This window comes from Peromyscus leucopus, chromosome 23, assembly GCF_004664715.2.
Source record: "Peromyscus leucopus breed LL Stock chromosome 23, UCI_PerLeu_2.1, whole genome shotgun sequence".
Lineage (NCBI taxonomy): Eukaryota > Metazoa > Chordata > Mammalia > Rodentia > Cricetidae > Peromyscus > Peromyscus leucopus.
The window spans coordinates 18,865,139-18,889,101 of record NC_051082.1 but is presented as its reverse complement, the minus strand read 5'-3'; the positions used below and the strand labels follow the sequence as shown (position 1 = coordinate 18,889,101).

Sequence of the window (23,963 nt, the reverse complement as noted above, 5' to 3'; positions counted from 1 at the left end):
GTTTTTTTGAGACAGGGAACTTGCTTATGTAGACCAGGCTAGCCTTAACTCTCAGATATCCACCTGCCTCTGTCTCCCAAAGTTCTGGAATTAAAGGCATGAGCTACCACGCCTGGCAAGGGTCTTATGTTGATGGTGTGAATTTGCTCTCCCTGATAGGATGAAAGTCCTCCCAAAGCAGAGCACCCCTGACCTTACCTGGCCTCCTCCAGAACTTTCCCCATGACTTCATTTTTTTCTTTATGATTGGCATCTTCATTTAAATCAGTTCCACCAAAGATGACCCCGAAAGGAATGCCATGACCTGCAAAATGATGACAAGTGGGACAGGCTGGACATCAGGAGGTGTCCCTTGACAAGTGGCCCGCAGCCATGAAGCAAAAAAGCAGAAGTTCCCATGATACAGGAGTGTGTGGCTTGTTTGTCTATTTTGAAAGAGAGCTCTATAGCCCAGGCTGGCCTGGAACTCTCAGTGTTCCTGCCTCAGCATTGCCAGGGCTAGAATTACAGGTGTGCACCACCACTCCCAGATTTTGTGTGTGTGTGTGTGTGTGTGTGTGTGTGTGTGTGTGTGTGTGTGTGTGATATGTGTGGGGGAATGCATTTGCCACAGTGCTAGGGTGGAGGTCAGAGGACAACTTTGTGGAGTCAGTTCTCTCTGCCTTTATGTGTGTTCTGTGAGTTGAACTGAAGTGGCCTGGCTTGGAGAGCAATTGCCTTTACCTGGGGAATCATGTCACTGGCCCAGTGCTATTTTGGGGGGCAGGTTGAACCTGAGCTTATTTCCCTGAAGATGACCCTGAACTCTTGATCCTCAGGCTTCTACCTAGGATGGGCCAGAGGGCTGCGATTTCCCACAAGCACGGCCACACCCGGTTTATGTCCCTCTAGAGACTGAAAGCAAGGCTTTGCGCATGCTCCACAGTCAGCCAGCTGAGCTCCAGCCCCGGCCCCGCCCCGGCCCCTAGGTGTGGTGTGTTTTGGTGTCAGTTTCATTTCATTCAACTCTCCACAGCGATAGTAGATATCACTATTAGAAACCTGCACTGAGGGCCAGTGAGATGGTTGAGCAGACAAAGGCAAATGCCACCGTGCCTGACACTCTGAGTGCCATCTCTGGGACCCACATGGTGGAAGGAGATAATCGACTCCTTTTAAGTTGTTCTCTGACTTTCACAAGTATCTCTCTCCAACGCTACCACCATCCAGTGACCACGCCCACCACCATCGCGAACACGCCCACCAACACCACCCCATACATACAAATAAATATATGTACAAAGAAAAAAACCATGCCAAGTCCCACCCATGGTCCTCGGAACTAGTTTTCAGATTAATTTGCTTTCAATTATATTCACAGAAAGTATCGTTCACCACCATCTATCAAAGCCAAGCTCACCAATCCTAGGAAGAAATCAAAGAGCTCAGAGAAAACTGGTGACTGGAAAGGGACCTGTTTATCGTCCTCCCGCCAGCAGCTCAAGATGCCTTGAGGAATGGGCATCGCTATATAAACACTGGTACCTGGAAGTCACCAGGCATGGCCCCTCCCTCAAGATCACCAGCTTCTAAAGCCAGCCATTGAAACTGTGGAACTCTGAACAGGACCTGAGAGGCATCCCTGGCCCTGGATGTGAACACAACATTCTGAACTGAACTTCCCGCGTAGACCTGGCTTGTATAGAACTCAGAGATCTGCCTGCCCTGCTTCTGCTTCTGGATTGCCCCGTCACGTTCAGCCTAAAAATATCTTTGAATTCAGTTCATCACATATGGGCTGTGGCGGCACATCACATGTCTGTAATCCCAGCACTCTCTCTGAGTCCCAGGCCAGACTAATCTACATGGCCACTGAGTTCCAGGTGTCAGCCAAGGCGACATGGTGAGACCCTGTCTCAAAAACAAAAACAGTTCATCACACACTGTGTCTGAGACAAAATATGGAAATAAGATGTCATCATTCCAGGCTGGAAAGATGGGTCGGTGGTTAAGAGTATCAGCCATTCTTCCAGAGGATCCAGGATTCCTAGCACCTATTTGCAACTCAACAGTCTGTAGCTCCAGTTCCAGGCGCACCGATGACCTCTTCTGGCATCTATCTGCAGGCCCAGCATACACATGCATAGACATGCAGATCAAACACCCACATATAAAAATAATAATGGGGCTGGATTCTGTGGGCACCTGGGATACGTGTGGTGCACGTCTACATGAATGCATCCATACATGTGAATTTTTTTGTTTTGTTTTGTTTTTGTTTTTTCCAGACAGGGTTTCTCTGTAGTTTTGATGCATGTCCTGGAGCTTGCTCTGTAGACCAGGCTGGCCTCGAACTCACAGAGATCCTCCTGCCCCTGCCTCCCAAGTGCTGGAATTAAAGCCGTGTGCCACCGCCGCCCAGCTCATGTGAAAATTTTTAATTAAAAAAAGCAATAAACATTTTTTTTTAAAAAAAAAAAAAAAAAAAAAGATGTCATCACTCATAACTGATTGCTGTGGGAGACCTGGCAAAGATGGAGGATGTTTTTATCTTATTTCAGGTAAGAAGAGAAAACTGAAGCAGGTGGACTGCCTCACACTTGTGAGCCAAGGCAAGAGCTCAACCCCAGCCTGAGCTACATAAGCAGATTCTAGGCTAGCCTGGGCTGTAAAATGTAAGACCTTGTCTCAAAAGCCTGAGTGTACTGGTGCTTCCTGTAACCCAAGCATTTGGGAAGAGGAGGAAAGAGGACCAGCAGGTTAAGTCAACCTTACCTACATTGTGAGTTCAAGGCCAGCCTGGGCTACATGACACCCTGTCTCAAAAACCTAAAACAACAACAAAAATGACAGACAACTGTGGCCAGTGAGGTGGCTCATTGGGTAAAGGTGCTTGCCACCAAGGCTGATGACCTGAGTTCGATTCTTGGGACTAGCATGATAGGAGAGAACAAGACACCACACAGTTGTCCCCTGACCCCCATATGTGGGCTGTGGCACACACACCCTACAAAATAGATCAATATCATTTAAAACTTAAAGACAACTAAACTATAAGTCATACATAATTTTGATTTTAAAAGCAACACAAACTGACGAGCAATTATATAGGGCAAGGCATTTGAATTGGATCCATATGAGTCATGGGGTGTTATCATAGACCGGTTAATCTTGTTCTTGGCCACCTGACCCTATCTGCTTCCATATTAGGTTCCAGCCTAAGGCATATTCGTAAGACTTCATTAAAGCTCTGCAGCCAACATCAAGTTAACTTGCAAGTTGTCTGTTTTATATGCTAGTTAAAGCATATGAAGAGTTCCCAGAATGCACCCTGCGAAGTACCCCAGCTATGGTCTCTCTTAGATAAGGACAACTATAAAGTTCTGTCTTTAAACACTTGAAAAATTGATTGATTTGTACACAGGAAAAAAAATCTTTTATACCCATCCCCAGGAGGGAGGAACAAATCCCTTGAGTGAGTTCAGAGTTCCTCCCAACTCAGAAGCAACAGAACTGTGACGTCTTCATGTTTATTTGAAGCAGAGGTCAAGAGTGGTGGAATTAAGCACATAAATTAAAAGAACAAAAACAAGCTAGGCGGTGGTGGCACATGTCTTTAATCACAGCACTTAGGGGGCAGAGGCTGGTAGCTAGATCTCTGTGAGTTCAAGGCCAGCCTGGCCTACAGAATGAGTTCCAGGACAGCTAGAGCTACACAGAGAAACCCTGCCTGAAAAAAAACAGAACAAAATAAAACAAAAACAAAAAAATCCAAACAACAACAAAAACCAACAAACAAACAAATAAACAAAAAACCAGCAAGTGGACCAGAGTGAGGTGCAGCAGGACCTGCCAGTCTCACCTGAACTTCGATGGCAATTTTGTCAGTGCTGATCAAAACAAAAACCTGCATAGCCCTTTGGCCTCCAGGCTAACCGAGGGGCTGGTAGCACAGACACTCACCCTGCCTTCAAGAACATATAATCCTCCTGGTGTGGCGGGCACGCCTTTAATCCCAGCACTTGAGAGGCAGAAGCAGGAGGATCTCTGTGAGACCAGCCTGGCCTACATAGTGAATTTCAGAGCAGCCAAGGCTACCTAGTGAGACCCTGTCTCTAAACAACGACAACAGAAAGGTATGATCAAAAATGGGGCGGCATGCCATAGAGCCTAAAGTTAAGGTTGTGAGCACAGAGGAGCCCTGCAGTGTGATATGGGTGGAGCCTGCCTAATCCAAAACTCCAAAATGTGGGGCGATTCCAAACTGGAAAGTCTCTGAGGATGAAAAGAGACCACAAGTGGAAAATTCCACTCCCAGCGTCATGGAGTGGCACGTTGAAAATACTGTATGAAATCATTTCAGGAGCTGAGGATGCCTCTTAGCTTGCCACCCTGTCTGAGGTCCCCTGTTCATTCCCCAGCACCACATAACTCAACATAACACATGCCTGTAATCCCTGCACTTGGAAAGTAAAGCCAGAAGGATGAGAAAGTCAAGGCTATCCTCTGATACTTAGTGCGTTCCAGCCTGGGCTACATGAGACTGCCTCAAATAACAAACAAACCTAAAGGACTCTAGGACATGTGTACAAGGGAATGAGGCACATAAATGAACTTTGTATTTTAACCTAGTATTCTCCAAATAGCTCACTACCCATGGGAAGATACAGAATTGAAAAAAAAAAAAAATCGAGGATGATGGAAAGATAGTTTAAGTGGTTAAAAGCACTTGTCCACAGCCTGATGACTTACATTCAATCTCTGAAATTCACTTAAAGGTAGAGGAGAGGACCTACTCCTCAAAGTTATCCTTTGCTCTCCATGTGAGTGCTATGGCATGCTAGCACATCATGTATGCATGCATGCGCGCGCGCACACACAAATTTAAGTTTTTTAAATAAAAATCCTTCTGCTGCAGACATTTCAGAAAAGAAATGCCCAGCTTGTACCATAACACCATGAAAGGGAGAAGGCAAACACAGGAGAGCAAAGACACAAAATGAAATCTATATTATAACCCCACCATGGGAATAAAATACATTGTGTGTGTGTGTGCATGCGCGCCACTCTAAGAGAAGTAACAAGCGTTGTTTCACAAAGGCTACATCTCATGGTTGGCAGAATCTGCCACCTAGGAACGGAACACCATAACTGTCATGTGTGGCTTTTGCTGTCCCCTCTCAAAGCCCCTGGGCAGCCAGAGAGGAGGGACAGGCGGTGCCCTTGATTTTGGCTCCATGATGTTCTCCATTCTGGGAAAACCTCAGACCATACATATCTGTGTGCTGCTGAACTTCTAATGGAATTGAGAGTCAGCCTTGTTTTATAGGCCTCAGGAAAAAAATGTCCTTTGAATTATGTGTATGTGATGTGTGTGCTCTTGCACACCTGTTCACAACAGGTTCACATGCATGTGGAGGTCAGAAGCTCAAGTCTAGTGTCTTATTCAATCATTCTCCATCTTATATACCAAAGCAGGGTCTCTCTCTTAATCCATAGCTCACCCATTCAACCAGTGGAGCTAACCAGCTTGATCCGAGGATCTGGTCTCTGCCTCTCTTGCACTGGGATTACAGCCAGGCCACCGTGGTCACCTGGTGTTACAGAGGTACTGGGGACTTAAATTGGATCATCAGGCTTGCATGGGAAATGTTTTGTATGCCGAGCCATCGCCAGAGACACTCAGAATAAGTCCTTCGGGAACACTGCCCTTACGTCTGGAAACAGTGGTTTCTGGTCAGGCAGGATCGCAACGATTGGGCAGCGATTATACTCATCGTCAGGCATATGCCGAGTGTCTGTGCAGACACCTCACCGTGATAAAGGAAAAAAGAAAGATAATTTAAATGTCTGGGTTTGTTGTTGTTTTTCAAGACAGGGTTTCTCCATGTAGTTTTGGTGCCTGTCCTGGATCTCGCTTTGTAGCCCAGGCTGGCCTCGAACTCACAGAGATCCGCCTGGCTCTGCCTCCCGAGTGCTGGGATTAAAGGCGTGCACCACCACCGCCCAGCTTAAATGTCTGTTAATTGAAGAGTCCAGATGACTTTGAGGAACTGGGCCTGGTGATGTGCACATGTGACCCCAGCACTCCCATGGTGGAGACAAGAGAGCAGAGTTCAGGGCTATCCTCAACTACTTAGTGGGTATGAGGCCAGCCCGAGATATGTAAGACTAAAAGACAAAAAAAGAAGGCTAAGGAGTTGACTCAGTTGGCAAAGTGCCTGCCCTGCAAGACTGTAGACCTGAACTCAGATACCCAAATCCACGCAACCCACGCGGGGCAATGTATGCCTGCAACCCCAGCCTTGGCAGGGAGGCTCGGGTGGGAAGATGCAGATTCCTGAAAGTCACCGATTAGTCAGCCTCACCAAATTTGGTGACCTTTATGATCAGTTAAGAGAGGCACATGGTGATACACGCCTTTAATCCCAGCACTCGGGACGCAGAGGCAGGCGGATCTCTGTGAGTTCGAGGCCAGCCTGATCAACAGAGTGAGATCCAGGACAGGCACCAAAGCTACACAGAAAAACCCTGTCTTAAAAAAAAAAAAAAAAAAAAAAAAAAAAAAAAAAAAAAAAAAAAAAGAGGGCTGGCAGAGGTTAAGGCACCTACCTGCCTTACGGCCTGAGTTCAGTCCATGAGACCTACATGGTGGGAAGAGAGAACCAACTCCCACAAGTTGCCATTCAGGCCTCTGGATGCACTGTGGCATGTGTGCTGTGCCACTCCCAGCATCCCGAAAGAGAAATATAAATGAATGTAAGAGAATAATAAAATAATGTAGAGAAGCCATTGAGAAAAGACGCCAACCTCAGGCCTACACAGAGACACCAAAATACACCTACCTGCTCATGTGTGCACCACACACACACACACACACACACACACACACACACACACGGAAAAAAAGTAGAGGATGGGTGATGTGTACGTGTGCTGTCATGGGAGGGAGTCCTCAGATCTACTGGGTGTTACGATCACGATGCAGAATATGTATGTGCATGCCCTCAGTTACGCCATGTACAGTTGGAGCTGTGCGTGAAGTGAGTGTTAGTCATGGTCAAACTCCAGGGTGGTCACCTCCTCATGCTGATGGCTCAGCTTTGTAGCTCCCACCTAGATCTAGATGATGACAGCATACTTTTTTCATTTTTTTTTTTGAGTCCTAAAAAAAACTTACTTTGTGCTTGCCTAAGCTGGCCTCAAAATTGGAATCCTCCTGCCTCTACTTCCCAAGTGCCGGAAACTATAGGTACCTACCCCTATGCCTGGCATGTTAGGTGATTTCAGAGGCTGTGTCATAGAAGGGAAAGTGGCTTCTAATTTTGTCTCCCTGGAATGTTGTTCTTTTTGTTTGTTTGTTTGTTTGTTTGTTTTCGAGACAGGGTTTCTCTGCATAGTTTTGGTGCCTGTCCTGGATCTCGCTCTGTAGACCAGGCTGGCCTTGAACTCACAAAGATCCGCCTGGCTCTGCCTCCCAGTGCTGGGATTAAAGGCATGTGCCACCACCACCCGGCGAGAATGTTCTTTACAAGAGAAGCTGGGCACTATGTCTAAAGCTACTTAAACTACCTGCGATGGTTCATTTAATTGTCAACTTGACACAACCTAGAATTACCAGGAAGAGAATCTCAGCAAGGGTTTGTCTGAGTCAGACTGGCCTGTGGGCATGTCTGTGTGGAGATTGTCTTGGTTTAATTGATGTAGGAAGACCCAGCCCACTGTCGGTGTTACCATTCCCTAGGCAGGGAATCCTGAGTGATATAAATATAGAACAGGGGCATTGGCAGGAAATGTGCATGCATTCATTTCTCCTGACTTTGTATGTGATGTGACTGGCTGCTTCAAGTTCCTGCCTTGACTTCCTCCTCAGTGATGGACTGTAACCTGGAACGGTAAGCCCCCAAAAGCAAACCTTTTCTCTCTTAAAGGTGCATCTGTTGGGGTGTGTTATCATCGCAACAAAGAAGTAAACTGCAACACCCCACCCAATGGAGAAGCCCAGGTAGGGAGGAAAGAAGTCTCCTAGCCACAGCTGAGTGAGTGAACTACTCTAGACACAGACGCTCTGACCCATGGCAACCACAGCGTTGTGAGAGAGACCCCATGCTGTGAATACGCGCAGGTAGCACCACGGTTAGCCTCAGGCTGACACTCAGGTATTTCTACGGTAACGATATCATCAATACCTACCTGTTCTGAAGTGGCCAAGTTACCAAATTTAGAAAATTTGCTTAATAGAAAAAAATGGAGACCTTATATAAGCCTTCAGTTTGTCTCTGGAGAACAGGACACTACATCCGGTATTTTTCAGCATCCCCGCCCCCTGCCCCGCCCCGTGTGACTTTGGAAGCTTGAAAGGGGTGTACCTTGCAGAAGTCGGCCTCCTCGGTAGAGGTGAAGGGCTAGGGCTGCTTCCAGGTTCTCCGCCGCGATGAGCTTGGCAATTTCGGACGGGCTTTCAAAGTCAAAGGCATCTCTCAGAACGCACAGGTGGCCTGCGGCTTCTAGGTGGTCCCTTCATTAAAAAAAAAAAAAAAAAAAAAAAAAAAACAGAGAGAGGGAAAAGTTGGAGTTGCCATTATGGTTAAGGCTTTCAAGACGGTCTGTAGGGAAAACACAGATGGGAGCCAGGGGTGGTGACGGTCACCATCCATTCCGCAGCCTGCGAGACCTCGGACTGCGGCTGGGATCGAGGCCGATGTAATCACAACGTTGGGACACAGCGAGTCCCTCACCACCTTCAGTGGCATTGGACTACCTCAAAGCTCTGTCTGCACTTCTCCAATTCCACTGTGTCATTCGCCCACCGTCTCTTCACTCTAGATGGTGCCCGAGAGGCATCTTCTAGCTGCTGTCACTCAAATTTCTTTTAGATTCATTGATGTCATTTGAGGCTTCTGAGGGTTTTGCCTACCTGTGCGTCTGTGCCCCACATATAATGCCTGGTGCCTGCAGAGGCCAGAAGGTGTCAGATCCAGCAGAACTAGAGTTCTAGATGATGGTGAGCTCCCATGTGGGTACTGGGAGCCAAATCCAGGCCCTCTGCAAGAACCACCAATGATCTTAACCATGGAGCCATCTCTCCAGCCTCTGTCACTCACTTCTTGGAGAAAGATTTTGAGGGGCAGGCATGATGGCTCCATGGTGTAAAGGCACTCGCTGCCAAGTCTAACAACCTGAATTTGATCCCATTGCAATCCACATGATGGAAGCCGAGAACCAACTGTCCCAAGTTGTCCTCTTACCTCCATATGTACGGCATGTGAGGCTTCCCCCGACACTTCCTGCTCTACATTAAATATGTAAGTAAATCAATAAAGATGATTTAAAACATTTTAAAGACTGTCCCCCGGTGTGGGCCCCCACCTTAAATCTCTAGAAATAGGAGCTCAATGAAGCCTCTTTTTTTTTTTTTTATAAAGTTACTCAGCCTCAGGTATTTTGTTACCGTAAGCAAGACTGGCCTAGCATGGGTCATCTGCTATCCAAATGCACTGTGAAAACAAAAAGGCCTTGGGAAGAAGCAGCAGGTGGAGGCCTCAGTGCCATGCTCACTCTGGGGAATGGGATGAGACTCATCCCCTGAGCTAACATCTCTTTGTATAAGGTAAATGCATAGCATGCTAATGGCACTGTGCAAATAAAGCCAACTCTGGAGCTGGAAAGATGGTTTAGAGGTTAGAACACTGGCTCCTCTTGCGGAGAACCCAGGTTAAAATCCTAGCACCTATCTGTGGCTCACAACAGTCTGTAACTCCAGTTCCAGAGGATCTTATTCCCTCTTCCGGACACTGTGGAAACTGCAAACATACAATGCATACAGTGCATTGCGCACATGTGTGTGTGTGTGTGTGTTGTGTGTGTGTGTGTGTGTGTGTGTATGCATACAATAATTTTTTTATTCTAAAAAAGAATTCTTCTAAAATAAATAAAATCAAAACATGAGTCTGAAGACTTAAGTGCTCCTAAAGTATATTGTATTTCTATTTTTTTTTTATTGATTTATTATATTTATTTTCTAGTGTGGGAGATTCAACCTATGGCTTGGCACAAGCTAGGCAAGATCCAGTCATCATTGAACTACATTCATTCCCAGAGCCTCACCAGGTTGCTAGGCTGGCCTTGAACTCACTCCGTAACCCAGGCAGACCTTGAACCTGCAGTCTTCCTGCCTCAGCCTCCCAAGTGGCTCGGATGACAAACCTGCTGTCACTTTGCCCTGCTCACGTTGTGCAAGTTGGCCGTACCATTTTCACTGTTCAATTTGACCGGTCACTGTAGGTCAATAGCACTGCCCTCCTCACCCCACGCCCCACCCTCTACTCTCTGGGGAGGGCAGAAACACTGGGGGCCGCTGGCCAGCACTCCAGGAAGCCTGCTGACTCTGCAGCTCTTGCTCACCTCAGCCTAAGAGTCAGAAGGCTACGTGCCCTGAGCAGAAGTGAGCCAAAAGCCGTGGGAAATGAGAGGCTGTTGACAGAGGGCAAGGAGTATAACCTCTGTTGGAGAATGAGTGCCTGAGAGATCGATGACCTCTGCTGAGTCCGGACGGAAGAAAGGAAAGGGAGCCTTGTCATGGATAATGAGAGGCATGATAGCAAGTTGTTCTTCATCTACTAAACGTCCTTTAAACAGCACCGTGACACTCACTGCATGATCTCATAAACATTCTGAATTAAAAAAAAAATAATAATGTTTAATCTTAATGCACTGTGGACTGAGATTTTACCCTGGTGGCTAGCTGACTTATCACACTTCTAAACTGCTTTGTCCTTATCCCTTCTGTCAGATAATGACTCAATTCAGTAATAAAGTCACAAAGTACCTATTATGCCTAAGGGATTGTGTTTTTCTTTCCTAGCAAAAGGTTTTTAAAGAAACGAGTATATATATATATATGGAGAGAGAGAGAGAGAGAGAGAGAGAGAGAGAGAGAGAGAGAGAAACTTTAATAAATGGTTCATCGTTTCCAGGAAGAGAGGGAACCAATTTGCATATTCATGACTTAAGATTAGAAATCACTCCATCTACCCTAACCCAACAACAGCCCTATATTTTTTTAGACTTATTTATATGATTTTTTTAAATTATGTCTATGTGTGTGCACGTGTGCCATGTGCATGCAGTAGCCACAGAGGTCCAGAAGAGGACATCAGATTCACTAGAACTGTAGCTACAGGTGGTTGTGAGCCACTATGTGGACGCCGGGAACTGAACCTGGGTCCTCTGCAAGAGCAACCAGGGCTCTTTGCCATCATCTATCTCTCCAGCACCATGAATGATAGACTTTTAAAGGGTGGGTTTTACGGTGTGACAAAGGTGTCTCAGGTGGGACAGGATGGGGCATTTCTACAAGGAAGCCTTCTCATCGGCTGCTGTAGCACAAGTCACCCCCCTTCCCCGGGTTGTCATCACCCTGCACTTCTGTCAGAGGGTCACATATAACTAGGTAATGCTTTGTGCATTAACACGCCAGAACCTCCTTCCAAATGGCCATGCTTGGTTCTGACAGATCTGCACAGCTCGGGTTGCTTGGCTGCTGGCTTCAGGCGTACAAGAGCTGCAGGGATCAGCTCCGCTTCATGAGGACCCACCTTGCCTTTGATACTCATTTGCCAAATGTCTAAATGCTGACTGCCTTCCAACACCTGTTGCTTATGGCAGAAAGATAAAAATAAGTCTCTTTCCCTGTGCTTCCCAAGCACCCATGATTTCCTGAGTCCTTGTGTTATGGTTTGGGTATGAGATCTTCCCCCTAGAAGTTCAAGAGTTGAAGGTGTGTGTGTGTGTGTGTGTGTGTGTGTGTGTGTGTGTGTGTGTGTCAGCAGGTGTAGTCTTTGGGTGGTGACTGACTCATGAAGGCACTAATGTTGCTGATGGATCAATTTATGGATCATAGCTTATTGGGTTTGGAGGAGGGCCAAGCCCTTGACACTAAGAGGTCTGAAACCTTCATTCAAAATTCTGCTTTCCTCTTCTTACCTCTCTCAGGAGTTTTGTCACAGAGATTTTAGTACATTCCTCTAGAGCAGAAAACTTGAAAACTTCCCCCTGTGGATTCTTCAAAAAGTTTTCCTACCCAGCCAGGTGGTGGTGGCTCATGCCTTTAATCCCAGCACTTGGGAGGCAGAGGCAGGTGGATCTCTGTAAGTTTGAGGCCAGCCTGGTCTACAGAGCGAGATCCAGGACAGGTTCCAAAGCTACACAGAGAAACCCTGTCTCAAAACAACCAAAAAGAAAAAAAGTTTTCTACCCACAGGCCTGGCAATTGCAGCAGAACTCAGGAGGGAAGAGACAGCTGTGGTAAGGAAAGGGAGGGCGATTCCTGGCTGCAGATGATGTCTTCCCCAGGAGGCTTCAGATTGCTCCTTTCCCTAAGGTATCTCATCTCAAGGTTTAGCAAAAAAAAAAAAAAAAAAAAAATGTTTGCTCACTAGCTTGCCCTGGGTGATGTAAGATCAGCTGCCACCCCCTGCACAAAGTCCACTTCTTCCCGTGACAATTCTGGTGTAATACTCTCTGCCTTATGCCAACCTGACGCTAATAGTGTTGTGCTCCTGAGAGGTGAGAGTACTCGGCACTTGGCAGCATTTCCCAGAAACCCTCAGGAGTGCCACAAACACTGTGCTCCGTGGGGATCTCAGGTGTGGGGCGAGTACTGCATGGCATGATTCGAAGCAAAGGTCAGGAAACTTTTTTGTGGTGGGATGTGGTGGCCCCGCACCTACAATCCACACACTCAGGAGGTAGAGGGAGAATCATCAGAAGTTCCAGGTCTTGCCTAGCGTGGGCCAGGTCTGTTCCCGCTGTGGGGTGGGGGAGGTGTTCAAAGTCACTCAGCTACATGGCCAACTGTTTCAAAATTGATGATGACGCTGGTGGCGGTGGCTGGAGAAATGGCTCAGTGGTTAAGAGAAATGGATGCTCTTGCAGAGGACCTGGGTTCGATTCCCATCACCCACACAGTGGCTCACAACCATCTGTAAGTCCAACTCCAGGGGATCTGATGGCTTCTTCCTGCCTCCATGGGCACCCGGCACACATGTACTGCACGGTCATACATGCATATAGACATAGTCAGACAAAACACCCATACTCAGAAGATAAAAAAAATAAAAAATAATAACAAACTTTAAAATGCTAGAAAAGCCTAGAATGGAAAGCAAAATGTCTTTGGGTTTCTGGCCCGTCGTCTTTGCCTCAGCTACTCAATTTAAGTACTGCCGTGAGAAAGCCTTTCCCATACAGTGGCGTACTTTGGGGTTTGATTATAAAAGAAGGGGTCAGCTGGGGATGTAGCTCAGTGGTAAACTGTTTGCCTAGCACTCATGAGACACTGGATTCCTGGTCTCTTAGACTGCCAAAGAGGGGAGAGGAGAGATGGAGGGAGGGGAAGAAGACTCCTGCTATCCACAGAAGCAGGGACTGATCCAGGTGGCTGTATTAAGATTAATTTGAACTATCGAAAGATTTTTGAGAATCAGCCACCTTCCCATGAGAGGAGGGGCTCTTTGAAGCGCTTGGCCCGGTCCTAGCTGGACACAGTGACTGAGGACACTGCTCACATCACATCCACTTCCTGTGTCACTGTCTCCACCATGACGACGAAGTGGTCTGTTCTCCGCATTACACTTATTTTTGAGGTCTATGGAGCCCAGGCTAACCTTGAACTCACTGAAATCCCCCTATCTCAGTCTTCTAAATGCTGAGGCCAGAGTAGGAGCCTCTGTTCTAGGCTTCTGACTGTATGATTTTTTTTTTTAAAAGTTGTGGGGGTTTTTGTTTGTTTGTTTGCTTTTGGTTTTCTGAGACAGGGTTTCTCTGTGTAGTTTTGGTGCCAGTCCTGGATGTCGCTCTGTAGACCAGGCTGGCCTTGAACTCACAGAGATCCGCCTGGCTCTGCCTCCCGAGTGCAGGGATAAAGGCGTGCACCGCCGCCGCCGCCGCCGCCGCCGCCACCACCACCAACACCCGGCTTAAAGTTGTGTTTTAATTATATTATAATTAATATATTATATATTTATTTATGTGTATGTACCTGTGTGCACTCGTGGGCGCCCAAGGAGACTAAAACCTGGCATCAGATCCCCTAGAGCTGGAGTTACAGCTGATTGTGAGCTTCCTGTTGTGGGTGTTGGGTACTGAACCTCAGCCCTCTGAATGAGAGGCAAGTGCTATTAACTGCCCAACCATATCTCCAGCTTCTTTTTTTTAACTTTTTTTTTTTCCCACAGAGTCTCATTATGTAGCCCTGGCTGGCCTGAAATTCACTTAAGTAAACCAGCTGGCCTTGAACTTACAGAGATCTGCCTTCCTCCACACATAGCTTATTTGTTGTTTATAGGCAGGGTCTCATGTAGCCCCGACTGGCCTTGAACTCATTATATAGCAGAGAATTACCATAAACTTCTTAGGTTTCCACATTCAAAGTGCTGAGATCACAGATAAGTACCACCCCACCCAGCTGGTGCAAGGCTGGGGACAGAACCCAAGGCCTAATGCATACTAAGCCAGCATTCTGCAAGCTGAACCAACAAGCACTCTACCAACTGAGTCATGAGCACTCTATCAACTGAGTCATAAGCACTCTACCAACTGAGCCACAAGCACTCTTACCAACTGAGCCACAAGCACTCTACCAACCGAGTCATAAGCACTCTACCATCAGAGCTACAAGCACTCTGCTAAATGAGCCACGTCTGCAGCCATCCCCATCGTTAAACACACGAGACCCACAGATTCAGTCTCTCTTACCTGCCATCATACATGCAGCTATCACTACCTTCCTTTTGTGGCTGTTCTTGGCCTTTAGTGACCAGAGTCCTGCCCACATCTCCAGCCTCATCCCCAGCCCTGACTACAACAAGTTTGTTGTTGCCTTGGCACTACTGACACCTTGATGTTGGGACACAGAAAATGACACCCCCATGTAAGGCCTCTGAGGCTGACCTCCTATTCTCCTGCCCCCTGTTCCCTGTCTCATGCAAAGCAAGCAAAGGACAACAAAATACTGAGAGAATGTCTCCTTCCCGGGGTGATGGTAGAAATCTGAGCTCTCCCAGACCCCCAAAGCAATAATAAAACCTGAAAATCCTCCCCACCCCCCCCACCCCCCCATTCACTGGCCATAAAGACATCCTCTGCTACAGGATATAAACTGAAGTTCCAAGCCAAAAGTCACACCTTGGCGTCTAGAAAGATGGTTCAGTGGATTTGGATGAAGACTCCTTGTTGCATAAGCATATAGACCCCCGCACCCACATTAAAAAGAGGGATTCAGGTGTGGAGGAAAGGTTCAAAGGTTCAAGCACAAACTGTTTTTGCAGCACCTATGTCTGGAGGTTCACAGCCACCTGTAAATCAGATCCAGGGGACCCAATGACCCCTTCTGGCCACTTTGCAAATCTACACTCACATGCACATATCCCTACAGACACATACAAGTACACACAATTAAAAATATTTACATATATTTATTATCCAGGAACAGTGCACCTTTAATCCTAGCACTCAGGAGGCAGAAGCAGGTGGATCTCTGAGTTCAAAGCCAGTCTGGTCTACAAAGCAAGTTCCAGGATAGCTAGGGCTACACAGAAAAAACCTGCCTTGAAAAACAAAACACACACACACACACACACACACACACACACACACACACACACACACACACACACACACACACACTAAAGTAACACATGCTAAAGTTTCTATGAGGCTGAGTAATTAGAACTTGGTGGTTCTGACGCCTTTAATTGGCTTATTAAGGACAGGTTGTCACTTACTGGGAGTTCACACTGTGATCCCCAAGTCCCATAAGAGCCCTTTGTCATATCCCGTTGTGTCTGAGTTTGGCACTGTCCAATATCACTAGGAATCATTTACAGCCACTCACTGTTCTGTGGGTCTGCAACTTCATCCCAGGGTAATGTGAGCTTCTCTGAGGCCACCAAGGCCTCCCCCAAATTATTTACTAGTCCCCATAGGAATGGCACACATTCTCCAAGCCCTCTTCCCTCATAGAAAGGGGCACGCACACTTTTGGGTTAATGAGCAATTGTACTCCTCGCATTATCATAAATTTGGGTATGTTTTCTACTGTTTCGTTAATCGGTGATCAGTCCGTTCCAGAGAACCTTGGACCTGTTCCCACCCATGGAATCAAATGTTAGCTAACATGTGCTTAACGTTTAAATGCTTATCTTAAACAAATCTGTTCTTCCCACCATGTGTACAAGACAGCTGGATGACTCTCACCAACCTTCTATACCTTGAATAGCTCAGAACAGAACCTCTGGACCTGTGTTATTGTTAGCCCTTCCAGACCTATCTTCCCAGGTCTGGATGGATGCCTCTCCCCTGTTCTTAGCTTGCATGCTCCTTCTACAGAGAGCACAACCTGGACCCTATTGCCTGAAGGAGCCCCTCCAACACAAAGGTCATATTGTTTCGTTTTTGAGATACGATCTCAAATCTGACCTGCCACTTGGTAGTGGCAGAGGATGACCTCAAATTTCTGATCCTTTCTGCCGTCACCTCCCAAATGCTGGGGTTATAGTCTTGTACCACCATACCTGGTTTATGCGGTGCTGGGACTAGAACCCAGGGATTCAAGTATGCTTGTTTGGCAAACACTCTACCAACTTAGCCACACTCCCAGCCTGGTTTCAGTTGCTTGACAGCACCAATCACCCTCTGGAATGATGTACCTCTCTGTTTATTCTCCTTGTCTCTCTTTCACTGAAAAGAGCTCTGTCTAAACCAGCCCAGAGAGACAGATGAGTTACTGAACTAGATCGAGGGGAAGCTAAAAATCCAAACTGTCTCTTCGCCAGTATATTTCAGGAAAGCATCCACCCTTTGGTTGTTCACTGCGATCTTGAGAGGAACTGTCATATTTTTTAGCTGAATGTGGCCTGTGAGGGCTGGAGTAGCCTCAACGGCTCTTTCCCATGATGAGGAAACAGACCCACAGAGAGGAAAGCCATTGGGAAATTTCATGAAGCAAGTGAAGTGGGGGGGAGGGAGGGATAAAAGAGGGGAGAGCAAGCTAACTTTTAGGCCGAGTGGGCTTGATAGCATTTACCTTCCATTGATACAGCCCAGCCCTGCTTGATCCAGGCAGGCAACCAGATGGCCAGAGGCGAATGGACCCGCCTTCCCTGCCTTGTCCTGGCACCAGGCTTCCGTCCCAGGTAAACACAAAGCAAAAAAGACCTAACAAGATAAGCTGAGCGTTCAGAAGAGAACCAGATGGGAGGTGCGGGCGGGGAACAGCAGCTACAGAACGCAGACCCTGGATCCCTGCACGTGCTGGACCATCCACCAGGATTCTGCCCTTCTCCAACCATGTAGGTCTGCCTTTCACTAGGACTCTCTGCCTTTCTCCAGCCACGTGGGGCCCCCCCTTCGAATCCCAGGGCACTCTCCCCCAAACCTCACCTCTGCATGGAGGCCTTTGCAGAGCCGCTGAGTCTTCCCCCAACCCCGCCAGCGCTGGCCCAGGCGGGCGGCCCCTCTGCCGCATCCTAGGGCACTCACAATCGCCAGATAGGGTAGCGGCATCTGGGATCAAAGCTGCAGCCCACCTCGCGCGCGCGCGCGCGCACCTGCGCCCACGGCCCAGCCGTTTGTGCACGCGCGGCTCCGGCGCCCGGCCCAGCCCGGCATCCCCAGGCAAGGGATGCTCAGGCCCCACAACATACCGCAGGCGCTCGGCTGTGACCGCGTTGCCGGTGTGTGGCCGCAGCACCGCCAGGAAGAGGAGCCGCATGTCGCTACCGCCAAGGACTGAGCCACCAGGCCCCGGGCCGCGGCAGGGTCCGAGTGGACTCTTGTCCCGCCCGCCGCTCCTAGGCGGAGCCGCAGGTTCAGGAGCAGGGAGGGGAAAAGGGAGGATAAGAGGGAAGGAAAGAGGGAAAGATAGGGAGGGGAGAGGAGGGGGAGGGAAAGGGAGGGAGGAGGGGAGGGGAGGGAAAAGGGAGGGCTGGGGACTGGAGGGGACCTAAGAAGACTATCGGGTGGGGAGGGGTCACGAGCCCAGGTGTCAGGCATCCACGAGCTCAGGAAGTGGAGGGGTGTCCACTGTTCTGGGGGCCCAGAACACAGTTGGCCCTGTGTCTCCTCCCATGGTGGCCTTGAGTGGGCTCCCAAATGCAACCTGGGTGGCTAGGAAACTGAGACACCACCCCCCCCCTTACCAGGACCAGGTGAGATGTGAGGTGCAAGCCCACATGCAGAGAAGGGGTTCGAGCCTCACTCTGCACAATCTTAACTTCGAGGGGACCCTGAATTCCAGGATACCCTGGACTCTGAAGCCTTAGGGCATAGGGCAAGCAGTTCATCCTTTTTTAGACCCTGGCATCCCTGAACTAAGTTCAGTGAACTTCCAGAGGAAGAGAATGGAGCCAGGTTGGTTCAAGGATGCAGGTGTGTAGTTTCAGCAATACCGAGGCTGAGGCAGGAGGATTGCTGCCACAAGATTCTGAGGAAGGGAGGAGAAAGGCAGGACCCCAACAGTCCAGGATTTCTTGCTTGCTAGCCTATTATCCCTGTCACTGAGACCCTTAATACAGTTCTTCGTGTTGTGGTGACCCCCCGACCCCCCCCCCCCCCGCAACCATACAATTATTTTGTTGCTTTCTTATAAGTGTCATTTTGCTACTGTTAGGAAATGTAATGTAAATATTGGATAGGCTGGGGGTCAAGACCCCCAGGCTGAGAACCGCTTCTCTGGACATCCCTATTGGCTCCTTGCTGCTGGTGGCTGTCAACATTCCTCCTTCTGTGGTTGCACCTCCCCTGGCTCCACCTGGTGTATGGCCACTGTCTGTCTCTGCTGGCTGTCCCTGGGTCCTCCCTCCATATGGTGTCTCATAACGCACTGGGGAGATGCCTTTTTGATAGGATGGTTGGCTAGGCTGAAGCTCACATTGGATATTTCTGGAATATGAGTGTTCCATCAGGTGCGAGAGGCTGGCCTATCTTTTGGGACCCATAACTTGGACAGGCCCACTGTTTCAATTTATTCACTTGTACAATGAGGAGATCTATAAACAGTATCGTGGCCAACGAGCTCATTTTTCATGGAGTCTTTTAGGATTGTCTCAAGCAGGTAATAGAAAAGGGCACACACGTTATTGTGGAAAATATAGAAATGCTTATTGGGGAGGAGGGAGACTGTTGAGATTGCTCCAGCTGCTTCTAACATAAGGGGCTTCAAACATATGCTAAGAAAAATCTGATTTTTTTCTTTGATAATAATGTTTGCTCTGATTGTTTCCTAGTTCCTAGCACCAGGGAGAACAAAACTTTTTATCGCCTCCTCAGTAAAGATGATAGAATGTTCTAAGGAGAGCTCCGAGGGTCTGCTGCATTTAGAAATGGCTCTGTTGTCAGAATCAACACTTGAATTGTTTTTTCTTCTTTCTTTTATGCTCCTAATAGGCCAGAGAGCCACGTCTCTGCTGCTATCAGAGTTTCGAGACTTTGTGTCACTGTTCTTCTCCATGACGCTGCAGGGTGTGGGTTGCTGGGTGCCTGTAGTGTGCATTATGACAGAAGAAGAAAAGGAGAGAGAAACAGAGAAAAGATGAGGGAGGGGAATGGGGGAAGAAAAAGGGGGTGGAATATTTTGAACACGTTTGTATAAAAGAAGAGTCAAAACCACATAAAATCCCACGGTTCTGAGAAAACCACCATGTTGTTTTGGATGTGAAAGGTCCTGCACGGGCTGGCTTTGTTGGATGCTTGATCCACAGCTGGTGGCGCTGTTGCTGTTTTGTATGATTACCGAACATTTGGTTTGAAATAGAGCCTCAATGGAGGAAGTAGGCTTCTGAGGGGTGAGAAGGTGGGCGGGCCTTGAGGTGTATAGCCTGGTCCTATTTCCTGTCAGTCTATGCTCCCTGACCTGCCCATGTATCAGCGGGCTCCCATGGCCGTGCCTCCCCCGCCACACCTTCCTGGTCAGGATGGGTTCTTCCTTCCTTCATGTTGGTTGTTCTGCGTATTTTTAATCACAATGACCAGAACAGTATTGACCAGAACTCTGTTGGTGTTTTCAAGTTTTCCAGATCTTTTTGTTTTGGTTTGGTTTTCCAGACAGGGTTTCTCTGTGGAGCTTTGCACCTTTCCTGGATCTCGCTCTGTAGACCAGGCTGGCCTCAAACTCACAGAGATCCGCCTGCCTCTGCCTCCTGAGATTAAAGGTGTGCACCACCACCGCCTGGCAAGTTTTCCCCATCTTAGAACAAATTCACACAGTCATCCTCCTGTTGAGGATGACTGTGTGAACCTTGTTCCAGGTACTGAGCTATGCTCTGTCCATCCTCCCACAGCCCTCAGCTGTAGTTTCTACTCTTTGCAGCCTCTACACAAGAAACTGAGAATCAGGAAGTCTTGGAGCCTCCCATTTCATCCAGTGAACTTCTATACTCTGTCTTTGACTTCATTATAAAAACATGTATTTGTTCATGTATTTTGTAGACAGGTGTTCATGTAATCCAAGTTGGCTTCAAGCTCACTATACTTGTTAGTTTTTTTGGTTGGTTTGTTTGTTTTTTGTCACCTTGACACAAGATAGGGTCATCTAGGAAGAGAACCTCACCTGAGAAAATGCCTCCATCAAATTGGACTGTAGGCAAATCTATGTAGGGCATTTTCTTGATTGATGACTAATGTGTGGAGGGTCCAGCCCACTGTGGACAGTGTCACCCTTGGGCTGGTGGCCCTGGGTTGTATAAGAAAGCAGATTGAGCAAGCCCTGAAGAGCAAGTCTTGTCCCTCCATGGCCTCTGCTTCAGTTCCTGCCTCCAGGGTCCGGCCCTGACTACCCTACAGGATGGACTGTGACATGGAAGTGTAAGCCAAAGAAACCTTTTCCTTCCCCAATTGTTTTTGGCCGGTGTTTTAAAACAGCAATAACAACCAAATGTCTTTGTTCGGGTTTCTATTGCTGTGGTGAAATACCGTGACCAAAATAAGTGGGTAGGAAAGGGTTCTTTTGGCTTCCACTTCCACATGGTAGTCCATCATTGAAGGAAGTCAGGATAGGAACTCAAACAAGGCAGGAACCTGGAGGTAGGAGCTGATGCAGAGGCCATGGAGTGGTGGTGGGAGGTTGTTGTTTACTGGATTACTCCTCATCAGTTGCTCAGCCTGCTTTCTTATAGAACCACTTGCCCAAGGGTGGTACCACTCACAATGGGCCAGGTCCTCCCATATCAATCACTAATTAAGAAAATGCCCCACAGGCCTGCCTATACCCTGATCTTACTGAGGCGTTTTTTTTCTTAACTGGGGCTTTCTCCTCTCCAGTGACTCTAGCTTGAGTCTAGTTGACATAAAACTAGCCAGCACAGCAAATAAGGGCACTTAGTAAGCATCCAAGGATGGCCTTGAACTTGTGTTATTCCTCCATCCACCTTCAAAGTACTAGGATTATGGGTATGTATCCCCATGTCTGATTTTCTGTGGTGCTGTAGATGGGACCTGGGACTTTGAGCACACTAGCACACACTGAGCCACATCCCCAGCCCCAAGGATAAAACATTTTTCGTTGTGATGATCTTTGTTCTGCTTTGAGTTCTTACTACAATAGAAGGAGGAACTGTTAGGATCCTGCCCTCACTCCTGCACATAGGCAGCTCGGGATCTTGTGTCTTACGACGTCATCAGGGGGTGATGGCTACTACGTATAGGCAGCATGGTCATGCAATCTGTGCCTTAAAAGCCGAGATGCAGACCTCATGCTCTCTCTGCTCTCTGCTCTCTGCTCTCTGCTCCCTCTTCCCCCTCTCCACCATCTTTCTCTCTCACCTGGCCTGGTCCCCTCTTCCCCACCCTTTTTCCTCCTAATAAAGCTCTGAATACTGATACTGTGTTCTGTCATGACCAGGACCTTTCCACGTTGCAATCAGTGCCGCCACCAGGGCCGATTATCATTCTTTCAGGAACCTTTCAGATGTTTTTGTGTGCAATATGTTCTGTTTTTATTTAGTCACCATGGTAGGTAGGAATGTGTCAGTGGGTAAAAGCATCGGCCACCAAGCCTGATGACCTGAATCCAATCCCCAGGATCCACATGATGGAGAGGATTGACTCCTGTGAGTTGTCCTTTGACCTCCTCGTGCATGTCCTAGGGGCTGGAGAGATGGCTCAGTGGTTAAAAGTACTTGCTGCTCTTGAAGAGGATCCAACTTTAGTTCCAAGCACTCACATTCGGTGGCTCACAACTTCCAGTAAATCCAGCTTAAGGGGATGTGATAACCTTGCCCTCCAGGGGCGCCCACACTCATGTACATACCCACACGCAGGCACATAATTAAATATAATTTTAAAAATCTTTTAAAAAAATTTTAGGTCTAGGGAGCTGGCTCAGGAATTAAGAGTACATACTGTTCTTCCAGAGGATCTGAGTTCAATTCCCAGCACCCATGTCAGGTGGTTCACAACTACCTATAACTCCAGTTACAGGGGATCTGACACCTCTGGTCTCTGTGAGCATCTGCACTTACATATACAAACTTATACACACACAATAATAATAATAATAATAAACAATAATAAAATTAAAAATTTAAATAAATTTAAAATAATAATTTTGGTAGGCAAAATTATACACCAGGTCCCAATGGACACATGCCTTCTCCTGGTGGTTCAGGCAAGTCCCATGCCATGAATTACCAAGAGGAGGAATTGCAGGCATGCAGTTTCTTCACCTTAAAAGAGGAAGATAATGTCCTGGTGGGAACAATAAGCCAAAGGCTGGGAGAAAAGTATTTATCAGACCAGAATTAGTATAAGTGTTGTAATAAAAAGAAGCTAGAGAGAGCTCAGCTGGTAAGAGCACTTACCCCTTTTGCAGAAGACCTGAGTTCTGTTCCCAGCATCCATGTTGGTGGCTCACAACCACTAGCAACTCCAGCTCCAAGAGATCCAATGCCTGTGGCCTCCACGGGCATCTACATTCACGTGCACATAACCCCACACAGACATATGAACATAATTTTTAATTTTTTTTTTGTTTTTTTGTTTTTTTGTTTTTCGAGACAGGGTTTCTCTGCGTAGCTTTGCGCCTTTCCTGGAGCTCACTTGGTAGCCCAGGCTGGCCTCGAACTCACAGAGATCCGCCTGGCTCTGCCTCCCGAGTGCTGGGATTAAAGGCATGCGCCACCACCGCCCGGCGAACATAATTAAAAATAAAAAGACATCTTTGAAGTTATAATAAAAATTAGACAAGGTGGACTGAAACACAGTGGGCAAATTCTGAGCTGGAGATGGGGGAGGAGAGAGAGAGAGAGAGAGAGAGAGATCCTTCTGAAAGAGAATGGAGCCCTTTTGTAGTGGTGGGGAGAAGTAACCTCACTTTGTCTCATAGGCCATTTGTGCGGGGTGGTGTTTGAACAGAGTTTAAGAGTGCAGTTCACTATCAGGGGATAGTAAATTTCATAAGGGCACGTGTCCCCATGGATAGGACATTTTTTGGGGGTTGAGGTCAAAGGGCTATAGGACTTTGTAGATGTAACCAACTGTCTTATTAAATAAGAAACACAGAACCAATGCAAAGAAGAAAGCCAAGAGATCAGAGCTAAGAGCCTTACCCGCCTGCTGCAGCTAACCAAGAGACCTCTCCAAAAGGGAGCCTACTTCCTGTGTGTTTGTCTTTATATCATCTTTTTGTTTGTCTTTTTATTGGTTGTAAACCCAAACACATGACTGCCTGGTCACTGCCTGTATGTACAGCCCTCCAGGTCTTTTATGGTATTGAGATTAAAGGCGTGTGTCTCCAATGCTGGCTGTATGCTTGACCACACAGAGATCTACCTAGCTCTTCTACCAATGTTGGGATTAAAGGTGTGCGCCACAAATGCCCAGCTCTGCTATGGCTTGCTATTAGCTCTGACCTCTAAGCAACTTTATTTATTAACATACAAATAAAATCATATTTCAGTACAAATAAAATACCACCATAGGACTTAGAT

At 47.4% G+C, this 23,963-nt stretch overlaps 1 protein-coding gene across 2 annotated transcripts in view; it reads right to left on the bottom strand.

Annotated features, from left to right (window-relative positions):
- The window catches only part of Glt1d1 (glycosyltransferase 1 domain containing 1), a 71,927-nt gene extending 53,987 nt beyond the window's left edge, over window positions 1-17,940 (bottom strand). Inside the window, exons 1-3 of one of the 2 annotated variants that reach the window (XM_028870207.2) lie at window positions 17,685-17,940; window positions 8,349-8,497; window positions 199-304 (exon numbers count right to left, since the gene is read on the bottom strand). In XM_028870207.2, the coding sequence (XP_028726040.1) occupies window positions 199-304; window positions 8,349-8,497; window positions 17,685-17,752 (323 nt within the window). In that variant the 5' untranslated portion in view covers window positions 17,753-17,940. Of the gene's footprint in view, window positions 1-198; window positions 305-8,348; window positions 8,498-17,421; window positions 17,548-17,684 lie in introns of those variants that run through there. The other variant, XM_037198266.1, reaches the window with a different exon arrangement.
- Between the last annotated feature and the right edge of the window lie 6,023 nt (window positions 17,941-23,963).